At 48.2% G+C, this 21,634-nt stretch overlaps 1 protein-coding gene across 1 annotated transcript in view; it reads right to left on the reverse strand.

Moving 5' to 3' along the window:
• Positions 1 to 13,702, reverse strand: part of TGFBI (transforming growth factor beta induced) — a 21,440-nt gene extending 7,738 nt beyond the window's left edge. The window contains 7 exon segments of the mRNA XM_017836086.1: positions 393 to 637; positions 1,299 to 1,463; positions 2,383 to 2,533; positions 3,212 to 3,218; positions 3,543 to 3,607; positions 9,153 to 9,251; positions 13,596 to 13,702. Of these exon segments, the coding sequence (XP_017691575.1) occupies positions 393 to 637; positions 1,299 to 1,463; positions 2,383 to 2,533; positions 3,212 to 3,218; positions 3,543 to 3,607; positions 9,153 to 9,251; positions 13,596 to 13,702 (839 nt within the window).
• Positions 13,703 to 21,634: the final 7,932 nt, after the last annotated feature.

Here is a 21,634-nt window from a genome sequence, read left to right on the forward strand (position 1 = left end):
TTTTTTTTTTTTTTTTGGCAAGACTGAGAGCTAGTTCAAATACCCTGATATGCCTGGAAAGGGTCACTGTAACTCCAGGGAATATTTCAGATCAGAACCCACAGCTGGCTAACTGCAAATCCCCTGTACATTTTGAGTTATTCCTTAACTTGGCAAATACCAAGGCAGATAAATTGGTACACATCAAATTGGGACAGTTAATGTCTCCTAAGGCCAAGACTCCCATACAAGAATGAGGAGACGCACTGAGTCTACATCTCTTTTCTGAACAGCCATAGCAGGGTGACAATTATTCCCATGAAATCCTACTTGCACTGATATCAAACACTTCTCTTCCTAAAGCAAAATGAGCAACATTGGTACAAGGATTTCACCAGCAGCTGTGGGGCCACAGCCTCTGGACACAGGCAAAGCTCTTCAAAACGATTCACCAGGAGTGGGATGACTGAGCATCTTCCAGGAGCCCTGGAGCAGCCGTGGGTTGACTCACCCGAAGGGTTTCCAGGCTGTCCTCAGTCTCAATGATCTGCTGGATGGTGTTTGTGGTGGTAGCGATGACCTTGTCGATGACGTGAACCACCCCGTTGGTGGCGTGATGGTCAGCTTTGAGCAGCCTGGCACAGTTCACAGTCACAATCTGCAGAGGGAAAGAGCCACGGGGTGTTACGTGCACTGAAAGCAGAAGACAAAGCAGCCTCTGCTGCTTTTCCATTTCTGTTTCAAACACAGCGAGTGCTTTAATATTGCATCAGCAAGACAGAAATGTGGTTTCCTGAGAAAACACAGAAAGAGCAGGAATGTTCTATCAAGAATGTTTGAAACATTTCATGTTTAAAGAGCTCTGAAAATCATGAGTGGTTTTGTCAACACTCATTCATCAAGACTAAGAATATATGCAAGGACAAACAGTTGGACAGCAACGTGGGCAACTGCCCCGCAACAGCATCAAGGAAACTATAAACATTCTTTTCAAACTCCTTCAAAATATGTATCTTCCATCAGTAGTTGTCAACCTAAGCATTACAGAGTCCTGGAGGCCCAAGGACAGTGTAGGAGCTGCAAGGCAGCCAAGAAACAAGCCTGCTGTGGACAGGTTTGACACAAGCAAGAACTTCTTTGCTGTGCAGTGACCAAGCACTGAACAGGTTGCCCAGAGAGGGTGTGGGGTCTCCCTCACTGGGGATATTCCAGAATCACAAGGACACAACCCTGTGCTCTGGGATGACCCTTCCTGAGCAAATGGTCCCCATGTGGTCCCTCCCAGGCTGCCCCACACTGTGACCCTGTGAATGCCTCACCCCGTTGGGATAGTGGTGAATCTGGATGGGCAGGTTCTGGTACATGGAGTTGAGTGTTGTCCCATGTTTCAGGTCATCCGTGAGGACCCGTTTGTCCACCATGTGGTAGCGCAGGGCGTTGAGCAGCTCAATGTTGACGTTACTGACCAAGGAATCCAGAGTTTCCTGAAAATCAGGAAAATAAACTTTTCAGTCCTGAGTGCTTAGAGAGGGCCAGGAGGTCTGGCTGCACTCAGGGTGCTTCCAAAGTGTATGTGGGGGGGTGTGCATGAATACTAAGTGATGCATTCAGCCTTACACCATCTGTGCAAATTAAGAGCTCAGCTCTCACAAATCTTTATCTTTTGCCTTAAAAGTGCAGCTAACAGCTCTGGCACCCTCCATCCTCAGAAGACAAAGGGATGATGGCAGCTCCAGTGTGGGATCTTTCCACTGTAAAGCAACAGGGCCAAGGGCAAATACACAAAAAGACCTTTCCCAGCAGCATCGTCCCTGCAAGGGGCTCTGCTGGTGCAGGTTTGGGGTAAGGGCTTAGCAGTGGGGAGAGCCAAATAAAATGTTCCCTCCTTGGGATGTAGCTGTAAAGAGGGGGTTGTACAGTTGTGACTCCCTTGCTCACAGGGATGCTCCACTGGGATGGGAGCACCAGCAGGGCAGCAGTGACCATTTCAGGAGTGGAAATATCACAAGACACAGAGTGAGAAAATCAGAATGAATATAAAGGAAATATGTAATTGAGGATGGGACACACTGATGTGGGAGTCACTGAGGCTCTAATTGGGACTGGCTTTTTGAACAGACTGAGAACGACCAGAGTGGCAAAATAATGGTCAAAATGAAACACTGAAAGGGATGGAAAGCCTTCCATGGCATCCACATCTCTCCAGTGTTGGAATCCTTCAAAAGCAAATCTCTGGAGCTTCTGGACCAGTACAGTGATACCCATCTCGGAAATGCAGAGTCCCTCCTCCATCAGGACCATGCCTATTCTGCCAGATGGGGCTGGATCCAGACCCCTACAGAGCTGGGTCCCCATTACAGAAAGCCAGGGGAAAGAGGGGAAAGCAGAGGAATTACATCTTACAGCAGACAGTGATGCCCAGGCCTCATTACTGGGAGCAAAAATTGTAAAACTTCCCGGCCCTTCGATTTCCGGCCTCAGGTTGGAGCGGTCGGAGTAGAGCTGTGTGGTGGCAGAACCAACCACCCCCAGGGTCTCGTAGATGTTGGAAAGAAGAGAAAGTTATGTTCCCAACACATCATTCCTCCCTCTGGCTGAATTCAAGGAGAGCTGCAGGGGACAATGCTCAGGGAAGTGAAGCACACCGGGGACTGGCATCTGCTCATCAATTAGATGATAAATAATCACAGCCTGGCAGCTTCACCCTCCATTCCAGCAGGGTAATCCAGGACTGACTGCATCTCTGCAGGTTTGGATGGACTTACCCTGCATTTATACAGATGGGATTTGAGGCAAACAAAGATATTAATTGCTTTCACCCAATCCTTGTTTGCACTCAGGCTTTTGGGATTTGTTGTTGGACACTGCTGGTCCCAGTCTCCACTGACCCATCTGCACCAGCCCACGTGGTTAACTGGGCAGCATCCAGCTTTTGTGGAAGGAAGTGTTCAGAAAGCAAAAGCAGAGCATGGCTTTCTTCAGTAAACCCGGTTAACTCCCTCCCAACCCCCACCAGTGGCTGAACTTAATTTTCTCCTAAATGCAATTTTGCCAACCCCAAGCTTGCCAAAATGTCCAAGGCCAGGTTGGACGGGGCTTGGAGCAACCTGGTCTAGTGGAAGGTGTCCCTGCCCATGGCTGGGGGTTGGAACTAGATTATCTGTAAGGCTTCTTTCCAAACCAAACCAGTGTAAAATTCTATGAAAATAAAAACTAAAAATGAGCAGAGATTGGCAGGGCTGTCTGTTACTCTGTCATTCCTCTGCACTGCATTTCCAACACAGCTATATGACTTGCTGGAATAAGTAATTCCCTATGGCCCTCCCATGCTTGATTAAGTTTAATTATATCCAAGGTTCTGAGTTGTCTGGAACATTTAGCAAGCTTTGGAGCTGATCTGGCCCTGGGTCGGTGCTCCGCTGGGTCCATTTTGGGTTTGTTCACGGCAATATTGTGCACAAATTGCAAAAATCAAATCCACTTCGAGCAGTTTTCTAATATTTCCCTTTACTAGGCAGCTGTGTAATTTTAAGGAGTCTAAAAAATGTCAGACATATTTTTACCAGCTGGGCAGCCTTTTTCTCCAGGAACTTTTTCATATCCAGGACAGCACTCGTAACTGATGACTCTGGAATAAGAGAGGGATACGGCAGATTAACCAACAGTGTCTCACTGCTTTTTCTCTATTTGCTGCAGCTCTGGGTCCAGCCATATCTGGGGCTGTTTCCAAGCAGACTCTTCATTAGAAATACAGACTTGAACCAAAGACAAACCACAGTTTTTATCTCCTTCAGGGCTGCGTGTTGCCAGTCCCTCCACAGAACAAAAGCAGACGCAATTTCTTTTCGAAACTACACTTTCCAGGAGACTTTGTACAAACAGTGGATGGGAAGTGACTCCACAGTGCCAGGAGATAACCTGTGCAAGGCTGCCAGTGCTGGTTCATCTGGGCACGTTTCCCACGGGATTTGGGGATCTCCTCGGCTCACTGCTGCTGTCACATCTCATCACTGTCTGGGCAACTCCAATGTGGCTGCTTGACCAAACCAAGCCTTTCCCCCTCATTTCACCCTGTTCTTGTCCACCACCAGAAATTATTTGCTTACTTATGGCAAAATCCACAGGACAGACCTGGAGGGAAAGGACAACCCCGGTGTTGGATGCGTGCACTTGGCACAAGGACTTGGGAAAAGCCCTGCAGGGAGAAACTTCACCAGTGGTGGCATCCAAGTGCATCCATGGGCACCTCGGGCAGTGCCACAGCACAACTACAGCCACGTGAGTGCCCTCAGGGCAGCAGTTCCTTCTGGCTGCCACCAAACTGCTGTCCTGATTAAACTCTTTCCCCCAGTAAAACCAAAGGGGTCACAGACACCCTGCTGGGGACTCAAGGCTGTCCCACAAATTTGCAGATCCTAAATAAGGAAGAGCTGCCTGAAAACTGCATCCATCATCTGCAGCTCAACGGGAAACGGAAGTCATCTGATTCTCAAAGCTGGTCATTGGAGGGAATATGGCTTGATATTAACAGGAAAAGAAAAAAAAAGAAAAGGAAAAAAAAAATCAATCCAGAAGTTGCCAGTTTATTTCTCACAGGGGGTTCCTCCACCCATTGCTCCGTGCTCGGTGTGAAAGGAGCAAGGCCACCTGATTGATGGGCTGAGAGAGTGAGGGAATAGGTGTTCCTCCCAAAGGCAAGCATTTCCTCTCTGCTCCTGGTTGGATTTGAGGCAAGCAGGATGCTGTATCGCCCAGGCTCAGCACACCCGCTCAAAGAGAAGGGAAAATCCTCCAGCTTCAGATATTTGTCATCATTTTAACACTGTTAACAAACAGTGGAAATGCCTGGGGTTTAAGAGGGAATTCTTCAGGGTAATTAAGAGCCAGAAAGTGAAACAAATACCTGCTTTGCTGTGACAGAAGCAAATAAATTCTGTGTCACGGTTCCCTAAGAGAATTACAAAGCAAACCCAGACTGATTGTCTAGACATTATATATTCCATGTGGGAAAGAGCTTGCCTAAAGCAATCCCTTCCTTTGACTACTGGAGATCTTAACACCCTGCTGCTCTGCTTTCCCCAGCCCCCCTGTCTCGTGTTCATTGGAAACACACACTTTCTCCCCCCAACCACTTCCCTCCTCTACCTCCAATTTTTCTTTATTTCACCCTAGAAACCAAATCCAGTCTAGACAGTTCCCTTGGTTCAGACCTGTAATCAAAGATGAAGAGCTGATTAAAGAGAAATCACTCCAAAGTTCAGCATAAATAATTCCCAAGTGCTGACATACGTTTTAAAAGCCTTATTTATAGACCAATTGGAGATTAATGAGCTGCACTGAAGGGGCAGGATGTTGATGCTCACAGCCTGTGGCACAGCAGCTCAGGGCTGCTCCAGCCTCCTACCAGGAGGGGAGGGCACTGGGAAGGGGTGGAGGGAGCTGGTCTAGTGGAAAGTATCCCTGCTCATGGCAGGAGGATGGTGTGTCAGGTCCCTTCCTGCCCAAAGCCTTCTGTGATCCTATGACTGCTTCTCAGTGGGTTTGTGGCATCTCCAGAACAGAGGGAACTGATGGCCAGAAGCACCAAGGCAGTAGCAGGGCCAGCTTCACTCACCCACTCTGACCACCATTTCCTGACCTCCTCCTTGAGTAACTGCAAGTCAAATCTACGGTTTTTCAGCCTCTGGTTTTGAAACATTGCACTTCTGAACTGTCTATCAGTGTCTGCCTGCAGAAGCAAGCTCTCTGGCTTTTATCAGTCATTGTTTCACTGCTGTTGCATTCTTGGGAGCTGAAATTAAATTTTAAGTGCATTCTTCGAAGTAATAAAAATAAGCTTAGGCAGACATTAGTGAATAAAGATCCATTCGTAATAATTTCCTGTAATAAAGCCCATATGGTTTGTTTTTGTAAAAAGAAGTGCCAGAGAGTAATTTTTTTTTTCCTAAAATGAGGAAAGTACATCGGACATGAAAAGGAAAGTTAATTTTAAAGAAAAAAAAAAAGGAAATTATTAACAGGTTATTCCTCAAAAAATAATCAAACCCAAAATTTATAAGTTGTCTTTTCATTCTCAAAACAAAAAAGTGTGTGGGGACGTGTTCCATTGCAAGCCCAATTCCGGAAGAATGAGCCCAGTGCATAAGGGAGGTAGAAAAATATAAAACACACACGCAAAACGATGAGAATATACCCTAAATAAACTGTTTCTTTGAGTTTGGAATCACCAGCAGTGGAAAATTACCTAATTACCAAAACAATCTTGTTTCAGTGCTCATTAAAATCAAAGCAGTGTCAGACTTCTTGCCAACTGTCTTGTCTCACGTCATCAGCAATGATAAAACCTGTACATAAATCCTCTATCTAATTTCTCCTTAACTGTGTGAGCCAACACTTCAGCAAAGAGGAGAAAAACAAAGAGAAACAAAGAAAAAAAAAGGCAGATAAAGAGGTAGGAGTCGTCTTCTGATGCATGAGCTGAAATTTCCAGCACTCCACCCCCGTGGAGCTTTGATTCTCAGCAATACCTGGTCTCTCACTGACCTCCCTCCCCACTACCTGTTTGAAACAGTGCTCAGAGAAGGGAAAGAAAAGAAAGCAAAGCAGCCAAAACAATCTTCCTAGAGCCAGGTATTTGCACCTGCTGCACACATACAACCTGTGGCACCACCGACCCTCTGAGCAAGCAGGGAGGACAACAGGCAGGTCCAATGGGAAGTAGGTGAGATGGGCCAAGTGCCTCCTACCCCAGGACTGCTGTTCTCACAGGTGGGAAAAACCTGCTAGAAGGAGGAGAGAAATGACCACTCTGCTCCAGCACCTCCCCAGGGCTGATGGAGCAGATCCCTCTGCCAACAGGAGGAACCAAGCATGAGCTGGAGGACCACAGCATGAGCTGCTGACTGCAGATCTCCAGCAAAGGATGGATCCCCCCAGTTATGCTGACAAACATGCCAAATCCTGATTTTTATGGGATTTAAAGGCATGTGGTATTCTCAAAACCTCTCATGCACCAGCTCAGTCCTACATAACAGGCTGGTTTCGAGGGTTCCTGCTGGGCAGCATTAGCTGTGCCCACCTACTGTGATGGGTGCTGAGGCACTGAGCATCAGGCCCCTGACACTGGTGCAGGAATTTGAGTGCTGCAGCAGAATGCATCGTGTCCCTTATAGCCCAAATGACTCCTGATTGCTTCCATACGCCAGGCTCACCACGTCCAGTGGGAGCCATCACCGGCAAACTTGTGTAATCAGAGCTGTCCCGGGGTCCTCCGGAAAATCTGAGTCAAGGCACATGTCTTTTGTTCTGCACCAGCACTGCTAAAGGGAAAAGTAGGGCCCAGGCTCAAGAATGACTAGGAGGAGAGAACACAATAACACCCATTGTGGAGGTGATGCAAAGCAAAGAGTAGTGAGCAAATTCCGTGGGTAATGGAAAGATTATCTCATAGGTTAACAGGCAGGTTAATGCTCTGTGTGCTTTTCGCTCAGCAAGGCATCACTGGATCAGACACTTGGGTAAAAGCAGAGAAAAGGAAGCAGAAGAGGTTACCCCATCTCCTCAAATGAAATCATAAAATGCTGCCAGATGCCAGTGGTTACACCTCCTTCTGGAGATAAGTGGGTGAGTTTGTCTCTGCCAAATCCAGCTGCACACTTGGGTTACATGAGATTAGTTTCTCATTTGCTTTAGAGCTGAAGGAATCCATGGCTGGAGAGCTTTGCCTTTCAGTGCTGAGAGCAGCAAAGCTATCCCACATCCACAGCTGAGCCATGTTTTCTTTGGAGACATGCTAGGCTACTCTGTTATCAAAAGAGGCAGTGATGATACCATATTGCCATGCCATAATCTTGTCCATTTTCTGTCAAAAAAAGCACCATTATTCAGCCAAGATGACAGCCTGAACTCTAAGCACTCAAGTTAAGCCTTCCCAGCTTTGTTGAGTTTGTAGAATCAAGGGGAGGGAGATTTTACAATATTGCCTCTCTTTTTTGTTCTTTTTTTTTCTACTGTAAAGAAAATTGAGCATAAGGAAAACCATGATACATGGTACATCCAGCAATACATCCTCCTGAAGTACAGAATTTTCCTTCTTGGGACAAATTCATGGCAAGTACAGTGAAAGGCCAAAAGCTCTGAACGGTGACAAGATCTGCTTTGCAGGCACCTGAAATGAATCCAAATGGCCAGGCATCACAGCTAAACTGATGATGGCAACCAAATTCTGCAGTAAAGAATAACAGGTTCCTATAGATCTAATTGCAATTTACAGTGGACCACAACAGAAACACATGAGATGATTTTCTGCTGTTTGCTCTTGACCTTGCAGATCCAGGACCAGACCCAGCCCACAGCTCTGATCCCCAAGGCCAGGACTGCTCAGGGCATCTCTGCACCAACCCTGGGTATTGTGGTGGTCCCCGCTGGAGTGTGGGGCCAGCAAACGCTCCTGAAAGCCCAGTTTGGACTGCAGCAAGGAAAAAGACTCTCAGCTCCTGCTCTCCAGCCTGGCAGACAGTCAAGCATGCATAGCCTTAATTATCTGCTGACTGCATCTTTCAAAAGAATGTCCCGAGGCTGCTTACACAGATACTTTATGCAACAGCTACTTGAATATTATTGTTTGCAATTTTAGACGTGGAATTGGCCTGCAAGTCTGATTAACTTTCCTGGTGGAGTCATCAGAGAGTGCTGGCTAAAGCTGACACTTCTTTCCCCTTATTTCTGTTTTCCCTTCCAAAGCAAACAGATGGAGATGAATTTTACGCTCCCTCCAATATCCATCAGCTCTGGGTTGTCTTTTTTTCCTCATTTTTTATTTCTTAAATCTAGGGAGCACTGAGCCTAGCATGGAGAGGGACAGGGCTAAGCACTAGAAAACATCTGGTACACACTTCATTACAGCCCTGAGAGCTATAGAAATATATATAGAAATGCAATTAGAACAAACCATCAGCATTTGTATTTACATGGTACTTTCCACTCTTAACATCAAAGCGTTTTAGGATCCACTGGAGAAAAACATAAATATTTCTTAGGGAGTAAAAAGCTCGTGAAAGACTTGAAACCCACCCCGTGGGCTGTGATATCCACACCAGCTGCTTCCCCCACCCAGCACCCACCTCCACAGGGGCATCTCTGGGGAGATCCTGGCTTGGCACCCGGGTACTTACGTTGACTTCCCGCAGATCTTCCTCTGGTACCACTGCTTGCAGTTGGTGAAGTATTTCCTGTTGGTGCCAATCAGCTTCTGCACCGCGCACACGTTGGGGCTGCGGGGGAGGACAGAGCACAACAGGGTCCCGTGAGCCTCCCTCCTCTCCGTGCTGCCCCCCAACACGAAGCCACCCCCACCTGACAGTGCCCAAAAAGGCTTGCAGGGCAGGAAACTTTGAGAGCTGCAAGTCAACTCTATCTGAGCATATAGTGACTACCATGAGGTGGAGAAAGCAGGAAAAGAGATCTCTCCTCACTCTGTCACAGCATCTTTTTCTTCAATAAGTGCAAATTCTTGACTTTATTTTCCCCATGTTCCATCTCTCACCAAAATATAAAGAAAGTAAATTAAAAGTGTTTCCGTGCTGAACAGCTACTTGCAATTTGGGATCCCAGCTAAAACCTGAGCAAGTTTTGCAATAACTCAAATCCTTCCAGAAGAAACCATTACTTCAGTGTTTAGGATATAAGAAAGCACAGATATTTATCAGCCTGCAGACTTGCACCAGAACCAGGATGGGTACTTTTGCTGTGTGACAGACTCAGCAGATTCTGGCCAAGGATGCTGAGCTGAATGAGGGGACAATGAGCAGTGCCCTCCCTCGTTTCAACACTCCAGGTATGACAGCACAGCTCAAGAGTGGCTGTATCAGCCCAGGAGGTCCCCAGAGCTCCTGCTGACCCAGAAAAGTTGATGGTTGGTGTTCCACGTGTGACTAACCCTGCTGAGAGCTGACAGCAGCCTTTCAGCTTTCTAAGAAGTGGTATCACTGCGAGCAAAGATGTGGTCAAGCAGGAGCTGGGAGTTTACTTGCTGCTGGTTTGGCCAGCACAGCATTTCCGTGCTCTGCCTGGCTCACCATCTCTGTGGTTTGTGGCCAGCAGCCCTGGCCACCGGGCAACACACATCAGAGTGTAAGATGTGATTTGATCTGGGTTGCAAGGCCATCAACTCTCTTTGGGCTTGAGCAGAGCTGCAGCAAACACCCAAGCAAGCTGAGGATGCTCAGCCCAACTAAGGCTGGATTCCCTACCGTGTTCCCACCAACATCATGTCCCAGTTGGAGCAGCAGCACCAAAAGTATGTGCAGCACTGGCTGCCAAGCAGACAAAGGGAAAACAAATAATTAAGCGAAACACATAAATCATCCCTTCAGCCCATCAGAAGTGCTCTGTGCCACCCGAGGCAGAGTTTTCACTTGCACAAATGAAACTCAGGATGGGGCCTGGAGATGCTCTTGTGAAGGCCTTGTTGGTGTGCTCAGGAGAACAGACAGCAGCCTGTCTCACGCTGAGCCTGACCGAGGCGCTGCCCCTTGCCCCCCAAAACTAACAAAAGCAGAGTTTGCAGCCCAAGCACCGAGTCCTCCAACAGCCAGGCTCGCTTTTCCCTGGCATCCCAGCCCGGGCCAGCCTGCCCATCATTAGCATGAATTAACCTGAGGGTCTCCCCTGTGCTGGCTGACTCCAGTGCCAGCCCCTGCGGGAGCCTGGCCTGCCTTCAATGAGCCTTTGTTGGTGCGGCTGCCGTGGGTCCTGCGGGGGCAGAGCTGACCCCACACAGCCCTGGCACCTTCATCCTGCCCCAAGGGCACAGAGAGGGCCTGTGGGACCCGCGGGGACTCAGCTCATCGCTGCCCTCGTTACTGCCATACCCAGCAAAGGGAGTTTGTTTCCACACGAAAGCACTTCATTCCCTTTCTCTATATAAAGCAGGGGACAAGGAGCAAGAATCTACTGAGAAAAAAAAAAAGAAGTTAGAAATCACAAAGCCAAACTTTCAGCTGGTGCAAACTGGCCCAGGCTCAGCAACTTCCACGCCGGATCATCGCTTAGAGAGACGTCTGTGCTCTGACTCAGCCCACCTTGGCCACCCGGCCCCGCCGAGCCGAAATGTGGTTCCAATTACATGGAAATTCCAAGCCTTGCCTCGATTTCAGCGTCTGGCTGACGGCAGTGGACAATCCCTCTAATATTCATCTTGACAAGCCTGGCTACTGAAGGACTTGTTTGATCACTTCCCCTGTATCCCCGGGAGCAGCCTGCCAAGAAAACCCTTGTGCCTCCAGGACAGCAATGAACTGCCTTGCTCCCTCCTCCCTGCCCAGGACTGCAGCTCTCTGGGGCTGCTGCTCCCTCCCTGACTTATGGGGGAAAACTTCTTCCCAGCTTTAACTCAGGGTGGAAAAATCCCCCCTCAGGGCCGTGCTATCAATGATTCCTGCAGGCAGGCTGTAGTAGCGGCTCCCTGCATTGCATGTTCTGGTGCTTTGCCCAGTCTGGCTTAAAATGAATTTGTCAACACTCTTCCCTCTCCTCGTTGGAGTTCATCACCTCTGCCATGCCGTTCCCAGCCAGCCACGCTGACTCCAGGATAAAACTGCCTATTGTTCCCCTTCAGCCAAAGCCTTTCTCTTGGCAGCAGCAGCTGGGAGCTGCTGGGACAGGGGCTGCCCCTGGGAAGAGGCTGAGAAGAGCAGGACTTGGTACAGCCCCAGCTACCTGCAATGACTATGGCCACGAACCTCTCCAGCATCCTGTGGTGCCCACGAGGCTGGGTGGGCTTGGGGAGAGCACTCCTACATTTTCACCTTCAAATGCTAGCATTCCTGATATACTTTTCAGCTCCTCTCACTGACTTGAGCTGACTCACTTTTTAAAAAGTTAATTAAGATGTACAAGTTCCTGCTGTAGAGCCAAACTCTGCCTCCCAGCTCGTTCTGGGCTCAATAGGGGCATTGATGGTGTGGGGGATCCTCTCATCAAAAGGGTGGCAGTCCTGGTTGCACATCCCTCCAGAGCTCCCTCCTGCAAGCAACACAACATGCCTCACATCCAAGATGTTTTTGGCTGGTTTTGTGTTGCTGTATCTCCTTGGCACATCATTAATCAATGCTCAAAATTCAGTGTATGTTCAAAAATTAGCTTGGTGTAAATCACTCTCTCCATCAGAATGGGACCAGGGAGCGAAGTGCTGTGGTCAACTGGGTTTATCTTAGCAACAGATGGAAACCCTGGCACACCAATTCCCTGGCACCAGCATGGACCGCAATCACATCTTACCCTGTGCCTCTGTTAATTGTCCAGGGAGGAACACAACAAGCTTCTCTCTGCAGAGATGAGTGCACTGATTTATCCCAGGACTGCCCTAACTCAGCCAGCCTGAGCAAACTTTGGCCTCAGGGCTATCAGCAGAACTGGGTATTTACTTAGTTTCAAATCACGTAGAGATTATGAACAAGACCCACTTTATATGTACATAAATCACTGTAATTCTGGCATTATTGAGCTTTTACAAATAGACATCAGCTCAGAATTTGCCTGTTGGATTGTGTACCTGATCAGACACAAACAACACCTCCATTGTCATAAATTCTGACCTGGATCTCTGCCAGAGAATGTATCAAATTGCAACATTTAAGTCTTGTTTGGCTTTTTTTTTTTTTTTTTATTTAAAGCATTTCATGACCTTGCTTCCAGCAACCCATTTAAACAGAAGCTTCGGCTCAATCACTGTCACCACACTGAGAGATGGAAGCCAGCTGAAAGGTCTGTCATCCTTTCACCCTTCCTAATTCCCAATAAATTTAAAAACTGGTGGGAACAACTATTAACATTGGGTTAGTTTTCTGCCTATCAATAAAGGCTCAAACTACTCACTCTGTGAAATATTGTGTATCAAGCAAGACAGGTCTACATGCATTTTTCTACAGGTCTTATCTTGTACTATTTATGAGTAAATAAGTGATTTTATTTGTCAAGAAAACTTTCAAGACTGACTGGGGGTTCCAGTCGAAGAGTAAGCTGGTTCTGACTCCACAGACACATCGAAGCAATTTTCTTTCTTTTTCTATAAATTCACAACAAGAATTCCTTCCACAAAACATTTAATGGTGCGAAATCCAGGGATTGTTATAGCCTATTTCCTTAACGTGGATTGACTGATAAAGAAGCACTGAGGAGTCTGAAGTGACATCTGCGATACTAACAAGCATCGTGATAGAAAAGGGGGGAAGTTATCGAAAGGAGAATTACGGAAAGAAGAAAGAAAAAAAAAGTTACTCGAAGATGAAAGAGAAAGAGAAAGCGATGCGAGAAGCGGTTCCCCGAGGGAAAGAAGCGGTTCCCCGAGGGAAAGAAGCGGTTCCCCGAGGGAAAGAAGCGGTTCCCCGNAGAAGCGGTTCCCCGAGGGAAAGAAGCGGTTCCCCGAGGGAAAGAAGCGGTTCCCCGAGGGAAAGAAGCGGTTCCCCGGCTCGGCGCCGCCTCCGCTCCCGCACAAAGAGCCCGCGGCGGAGCGGGCACCGAGCGCATCCCCCGCGGCGCGCCCGCTCCCGCCGGGATTTGGGGGAAAAAAAAGGTGTTTCCCCCGTTTCCCTCCCCCCGGCGCTCCCCCCGCTTACCCGTGCTGGCGGCCGCGGAGCCGGCTGTGCTGCAGGACCTGCTGGTACGGGGACTTGGCGGCGGCGGCGAGGCCCAGCGCCAGCAGCAGCAGCGACACCCGCGCCATGGCCGGGCCGGCGGGACGGGACGGGGATGGGATGGGATGGGCCGGGGATGGGATGGGGCAGGACGGCCCGTTAAATGCGGCGGCGGAGCGGGGGCGGGCGCGGGAGCGGCCCCGCGGGGGGAGCGGAGCCGCCCGGCCCGGCCCGGCCCGAAGGGAGGGGAAGGAGGGGAGAGGGGCCGCCCCCCGGGGAGGGCATCCATCCATCCATCCGTCCCTCCGTCCGCACACCCGCCCCTCCATCCCCCCGTCTGTCCGGCCGTGCCCCGCAGCCCCGCCGCTGCGGGAGCCAGGGGTGTCCCGTGTCCCCCCAGGGGTGTCCTGTGTCCCCCCAGGGGTGTCCTCCAGCCCCCTTCCCAGCACAAGCGTTTCATCCTCAATTTCTTCCTCATCCTCAATTTCTTCTTCGTCTGGACTTTTTTCCTCCGTCCTCCTCCTAGTCGGGACCCAGAACTCCGGGTGTCCCACCGGCCCCTCCATGACTCCCCACCCTGGGGGCTCCGCACAGCCAGCCCAGCCCAGCCCAGCCCAGCCCAGCCCAGCCGGGGGGGGATGATTCCCTTCCTTGGGAAACCCCAATGCCGTTTGGGGAATGCCCCAATGCTGTCAACCCCCTCCCAGCTGCTCCCAGCACTGCCAGGGGTCACCCCTGGCCAGAGGTTTCTTGTTGCTTTAAAACCAAACAACGAAAGCAGGAGCTCTTAGGCTGAGAGGGTGTTCAGTTTGGAGGAGGGAAGTCTCTGGGGAGACCTTAGATCCCCTTCCAGTGCCTAAGGGGGGCTTACAAAAAGGAAAGAGAGCAACCTTTTACAAGGGCTGATAGTGTGAGGACAAAGGAGAACAGTTTTAAACTAAAAGAGAAGAGATTTATATTGAATATTAGGAAAAAATCCTTCCCTGTGAGGGTGGGGAGGCCCTGGCACAGGTTGACCACAGAAACTGTGGCTGCCCCATCCCTGGAAGCGTCCAAGGCCAGCTTGGATGGGGCTTGGAGCAACCTGGGATAGTGGAAGGTGTCCCTGCCATAGAGCTGGATGGGCTTTAAGATCCCTTCCAGCCCAAACCTTTCTGCAATTCTGTGACTCACCACAGCATCCCAGAGTTTGTAATGGATTTGCTCTGATTGGACTGACATCAAAGTTGAATGGCTCTTTCCTCCCTAAATCCTCCTGGGAAGCAGAAGGGGTCCTCTGAGGCCTCTTGCCCTTAGGGACAGACCTCTGCAAATCCCTCCTGCAGCTTTGCAGACTGGGCAGTGGCCAGCAAGGGCAGCTGCTCAGCAAGGGATGGGAATTGAAACATATCCAAGGAGCAGACACTGAGCCAAACAGAAGAAGTCTTTAGCAATAATAAACACTTTGAATTTACAAAGATTCCCCCCCTCACCCGTAAATAAATCTGATCTGTGTAAACAACGTTAATGCTTATTGGATAAAATACACAAAACCATTCCTTGGTCAGGCTTCCTCTCCCCAGGGAGTGTTTCATTACTGCCTCCTTCTAAGTAGGTAAATCATGAAATCTTACCTGCAAAGGCTCATGCCTCCAGCCTAAAAGAAAAGAAAAAGAGATTTCACGTGTTCCTGAGGAAAAGGTAAGGTTTTAAGCCCTCTCAGGTATTGCCTAACCCAAGCCTTTCTCAGCTGCACCTCTGTAAAGTGGAAGCATTTTATGAGCCTCCAATGCTCTGTTTTGAAGGGAGGAGTGATCTGTACTCTGCCCAGAAAGGGGTGCCTTGGTTCCCTGGCTCTGGGCAAAAATTTAGGGCTGTGAAGCCTGATCTGATGGTTGTGCATTTTTCCAGGCCAGAGTCAGACCCCTTGACCTAACTCCTCCTCCACCAGCTATCATAATTTTTTTTTGCCAGAGGAAGGCTTAAAAAATGGAACAAAAAGAGGAGGGAGATCAAGGAAAGGTACTGCCAACTGCTGAGTCCTCTGAAAGCAGCAGCCAGTTCTAATTTGTCTGTGAAGAAGAACAGTGAAGATCCCACATGATGGCAGGGCCAAGCACCTGGACATAGGCTCCTGCCTTGTCTCCACGTGCCAGATGCCATTTTGGGAATGCCAAGGTGCCTTTCATTCACACAGCTGGTTTATAGATGTACAAACTTCTCCCTGGACACCCCCAAGGAGCAGGAACCCCAGACGCTCAAAAGAGCATCTTCCCCCGGGGAGCACAGGGCTTCCTGTCCTGGGAAGTGCTCACCAGGATCACCACGTTCCCATCATAATCTTCCAAAATGAGGGTTGACGTCCTCGAGACACCAAACCCCACACTGCGTCCACCAGAAGTTTGTTGACCCCAAAATGCTGGAAATGAACTTGACAGAGTTTTTTCCCAGTGGGGTGTTTCCCTGGAGACTGAGCAAACAGGGAGTGAGGAGGGACATCCAGCTGTGAGGGGTCAGGGCTGAGCATGGGGAGGGTTGGGACAGCCCCACTGCCACCCTGTGCCCAGCACTGGCACGTGTCCTGGGTCCCCTGAGTGACACGCAGGCAAATTCACTGTTTTTATCTACCACTGCTGCTTTACTTCCTTCCCATCCCTCCCGGTCCTGCTGCCTCCTCGTTCTTCTCCAGTGCATCCCTATTCATTATTCCTCTCCAGCTGGACTTTCTGTACTGCCTAAGCCTTCAATTAGCTTCTGTGAATCCGTCTGAGAGCAGTTCAAGTGTTGCAAAGGAATATTCAAATGCACTTGGCTATCAGACTGTGACAAACCTATTTGTGAAGAACCACTGCTTTGGTTTGCACTGGTTTTAACCTCTGCTTCCAGACGGATGTTTGGTTTGAAATGAAATCCACGGGCAGTGGACTCTGTGCACACTCATACAAATACTCCAAAATCAATCACGTAGAAAATTGCACTTACACAACTAGACCCTTCTCTGCACACATTTCAGACTCAACAGCTGCTCCACCAAAAGGGAGGAATCGCAAGACACACCCCAAGGCAAACTAAGAGATCTTCAGCAATAATAAACATTTATTATCGAAAAAGCTTTTTCCTGTATAAACAAAACTGAAGGCTGAAATAACCGAACCATTAAGATCATAAATATTTTTCACTTTGCTCTGTGAGCTGCACGGAAAGGCCAGAAGGAGAGCTTCTGGAGAAAAAAAAAACACCTTTCCAACTCTTCAGTAATAGTTTTAGGGGAAATAATGAACAGCGTAGAATTAAAAGTGGGTTCTTTTGTATTTGTCTGTCATATTAAATTTCTACTATCCTCATAGTATAGCTATAATATATATAAGCTATAATTCCCAAAATAAAAAGTTATAGTGATGCTTGGTGAAACCCACATTCCTGCAACAGGCTGAAAGCCCATTTTATTCTGATCTGTAGTTAATGGTGATTTCAGGTTGGATTTTTTTTCCCCGGAGTAGCCTCTGCTCTCGTTTTCACAGACTGAGAAAAACCGCTGAAAATGAGTATCTTCATTGTCCTTTTGTCTCAAACTTAGCAGAATTTATTCAGAAGAATAAATAAATGATCCTTCATTCACTTTACACCTGGGTGTTTATGAAGTGCCCGGCCTTCTGATCAGTGCCATGGCAGGAGACACAGTCCTGTGTGGGACACACCGGGATTGGAGCAGCTCCAGCACAAATGGGGCTGAAGCAAACAGCAAATGATGCAGATAGATGGAATCAGAGCATCACAGAACAATATTCCCTGGTGGCAGCAGCGCTGACAGCCTGGCCTGGGTTGGTAGCTCAGCAGAGGAGTGAGTTAACTGGTGGGAAATGACTTTAACCACAAGCCTGTCCACGTATTGCTATGAAATACATCCCATCTCATCCCACACACTCACTTGGTTCCCTGCTTTCACTATCTGTTCTAACATCAGAGGAATATATTTCCCTTCTGTGTCTTTTCAGGTCTTTTTGGAACAACTTCTTCACCCCAAATGCTCCCGCACTTGCCTTCTGGGTCTGCTCTCCCTGTCCCATGTGTTAAGGACGTGGCAGATGCTCCTTCACACCACGCCCTTGCTTTCACACATCAGTCTTGTAAAAGGATCTCGATAAAGATCACATAATCCTCCTCATTTCCCTTTGCAGACAGCTCCATCTGATGTGTCCAGAGCCTGCTGGAAAAGGAAGAGAACTAATCCCACTTGCCTTCACCACACACGGCGGCGGATTCACGGGATTTATGTTCCAGCTCTGCTCAAAACTGTGTCCAAAAGGCCCTCTGTATGTGTGAAGTGTTATTATTACACACACTAATATAATCATAAAATAGTAAAATACACATATTATGTGCAGTAACATGCAGTAACATAACAGGCCAGGCTCTGAGCAACCTGGTCTAGTGGAAGGTGTCCCCACCCATGATAGGTGGGTTGGGATGAGATTATCCCAGCCCAGGTTGCTCCAAGCCCTGCCCAACCTGGCCTTGGACACTTCCAAGGATGGGGCAGCCACAGCTTCTCTGGACAACCTGTGCCAGGGCCTCACCAGTCTCACAGGGAAGAATTTCTTCCTAATATCCAATCTAACCCTGCCCTCTGAGAGTTTAAAACCATTCCCCCTTGTCCTGTCACTCCATGCCCTTTTACACTTACCGTTTGTTTGGCCTCTCTTTTCTGATTAAATTGGAGTTATCACTGTGGGTCTTGTTAGGTCTGGTGAAATTAATCTACAGTGAGTGATGCTGAAGTGCCTCCCCACAAGCATTTAAGCAGGGTTGCTGCCCTGAGTTATCTCCTGAGCTGGGAAAGGCACCCTCGTCCTGTCCTCAGGGGCCTCGGGGAGCGCCGGCCAAAAAGGCAATTACACACAATATTCTGCTTCCTTTTATTATATCACTGTGATGGGAGAAATATGTGCTTTATCTCCTCTCATATAAACAAAACAATTCTCTTACTTCATCGTATAAGCTTGTAATTATCTTCCCACATTCGATACTTGGAGATAAATCTTTCTAAGAACTCCTCTCCTGTGCCGCTGCTCCCTCATACGCTGACAGGCACACGCACAAAACAAACCCACTGGATCTCAGGAGGAGTGCTGTGGGCCAAGCTGATATCCCCTCATCTGTTTCCTATTTTCCCCTCCTTCCCCCTGCCCAATATTGCAGATATACGATACAGTAAAATTGCAGAGCAGGAAGTCACAAGATGTAGCAATTGAACTTTCAGGGAATAATTCAGTGCCACTTAGTCATATCGTCCATATACGAAAAAGAAAAAAGAGAGACAGAAAACAGCTCCCACAGGGCATTTCTAGCTCTTGCATGTTCTCATTTTATTCCTTATCCTGCAATTTATCTTCTTGTTTTCAGCAAGCCAGCAACGAAGCAGAAAAACCCTAAGAAATCTTATTCTGACGTATCTTTCTGGGGAGTATTCATTTCCATGCATAGCTGCATAAGCCATGGAAAAGTCTGTGCCATCACTGGAGAGCAAACCACTCGATGAGCAGAGTCTACAGACCTTAAAATGGATAAAAGCAAGTTTTTTCTGGCCCAATTCAACTGATTTAAAGGTCTGACAGACGCCCAGCGTCAGCACAGTAATCTGCTGAGGTTGGCTCTGGGCCACGTTGTAACGCAGGAAGAGAGCAAACTTTGGAGCATCCTGAGCCAAATTACAACTGACTGTTATTTTGGGATGCTGAGCTTTGAAATCTGAATTCATTTCGTTTATTGGGATATACTGGAACTTCCTTTAAAAAAAAAAAAAAAGAGAGAGAGAAAAAAAAACCAACAAAACCCAAGACACTCATTAATTCCAGTGAAATAGAGCAGTGTGGCCTGTGCACAAGCCTCTCCAAATGCACTTCTTGTGATGATGAAGCAGAGAAAAAGAGACATTAAAGCATGGAAGTGCCAGAACATTCATGACTGTACATTTTCCAGCACATTATCCATACCTCTGCAGTAACCCCCAGGGTTTATACAAACCCCGTGGGCTCTTGCAGTTAGGAGAGTATTAAAAATATTTAGAATCACTAAGTGCTGGGAAGTCAAGAAACTGTTTGGAGAACAGCAGAGTGTTTCTCAAGGCTGCAATGCCTTGTTTGAGTCACACCTGCACCAGCAGGAAGAGATGCTGCATCTGAGAGAAGAGAAAGAGCTTTAAATCATATAATGAAAATTTAAAAATTATTAATATCTGTTTCATGTAGTATTTGCACATCACTGATATCCCAGTTCTGTAAGGTTATCTAAGGGTTCAAACAACATGTAGATGTGGCACTGTGGCACTTCAGGGACATGGATTAGTGCTGGGCTTGGCAGTGCCGGGTTAAAGGGTGGAAGTGATGATTTTAAAGGTCTTTTCCAACCTAAATATCTGTGATTCTATGAAGTTCTGGGGTTTTTTTTCTGGTTACTCCATTCTTCAGACAGTGGCCTCCTCAAGCCAAGGTGAAGCAGATAGAAAATAAAACACAGGACAGAGGACCAAACAAGCAGCAATAAACTTAAGGAAAATTAGGTCCTAATAAAGAAAGTCTCCCTTTTTAATGAAGAGGGAGCAAACTTCAAAGACACTAGAGGGACATCTCACAACACACCCAGTCCTGTCTCCTGTCAGGCCACCACCAAGCAAGCACAACCTCTCCCCCTGTGCATCAGACCAAGCAACCCCCTTCCTTCTGTGTGATGCAGACCTGACACCAGGGAGGGACTGCACAGCTGGGAGGGAGAAAACTGAGCAACCTTCCTTCTTGGTTTCAATAACAGCTCAGAAAGATGTCTGCTAGGAGGGGAAAACCAGAGCTGAGCCAGCCCTGGCACAGGGAGATGGGCAAGGTGATCTGAACATGTGTTAGAATCCACTTACACAGCAAACACCAGTTTCTGCTGGAAAAGTTTGACATTACAGTTGACTTTCTCCAAAAAGAATCCTCCTCCTTCTCCCACATGCCTTCTCTTCTGCTTCCCTCAGTCCAGTGCTCACAAGCAGCTCCTTTTTCCCCAGCACAGTGGGATCCTCTTGGCAGGTCCAGCTTCCTGATGGATCTCTGGGATCCAGCATCACCATCAGTAAGACCATTTCTGGAGGCACAGCAGGATGAGCAGGACTCCACTGGGAAGTGAGAGATGTCAGCAGTAGCTGGATCTGTGCACAGGCTCTGCCTGCCCCAGCTCTCCCACACTGATCCCCACAGGGCTGGACTGTGGAGGTACAAGAGCAAAACAACCCCACAACGTGCTCTCCTGCCCAGCATCACACCATCAGCAGCAAAACACCTTCTCAGGCTTTCCTTCAGCTTTGAGACCCTGCACAGTGAAGGTGATTTTATACCTCATCACTTCCTTCATGTCTGGATTTCACCTTTTCCTTCTGCTTCCTCGGACAGAGACCTGCCATTCTCTGCTGTCTGCCAAGCAGAGCTTCACCCCAGTCCCTGATGCACGAGCCCCTAGAAACCCCTAACCCATACAGACACACACTTCCCCATTAGGGACTGTGAGTCCATCACCACCGTGAGGAATTATAGGGGACACATGGCTTAATTTAGTTGCAGTGGTTTTCTAGTTACAGCTGAGTAGATAACATGACAAGGCTAGTGATTGTTTGTAGGAGGGAATGATTTAATAATATAATCTACAGCACTTGTAGAGGCTCCTTGATAAAGGGCCAGGCAGAGCTGGAATGGTTTGGATCCGTCTCCTCACCGCTGCTGAGAACGAATGTTGCAATATGTGGCAGGAGGGTGGAATGGAAAATAACTGCCTTCCTTATGCAAGTTCAATGTACAGACACATGTTCCTGGATAAAACACTTCCACGACCAGCCAGGTCCACGTTGCTTATTTTCCACAAAATATGAGGAGCAGCATTTTGTTCGGGTCTCAGTCAATATTTGGAGCAGGCACACGCTGTTTCATCCTGGGAAGCACACGCACATTTCTGAGGCTCACAGGCACCAAGGGTTATTGCTTTTTACAAGAGGTGCAGGGAGTAGGTCTCAC

Source organism: Lepidothrix coronata, unplaced genomic scaffold (assembly GCF_001604755.1).
Source record: "Lepidothrix coronata isolate B3197 unplaced genomic scaffold, Lepidothrix_coronata-1.0 Scaffold269, whole genome shotgun sequence".
NCBI classification, from domain to species: domain Eukaryota; kingdom Metazoa; phylum Chordata; class Aves; order Passeriformes; family Pipridae; genus Lepidothrix; species Lepidothrix coronata.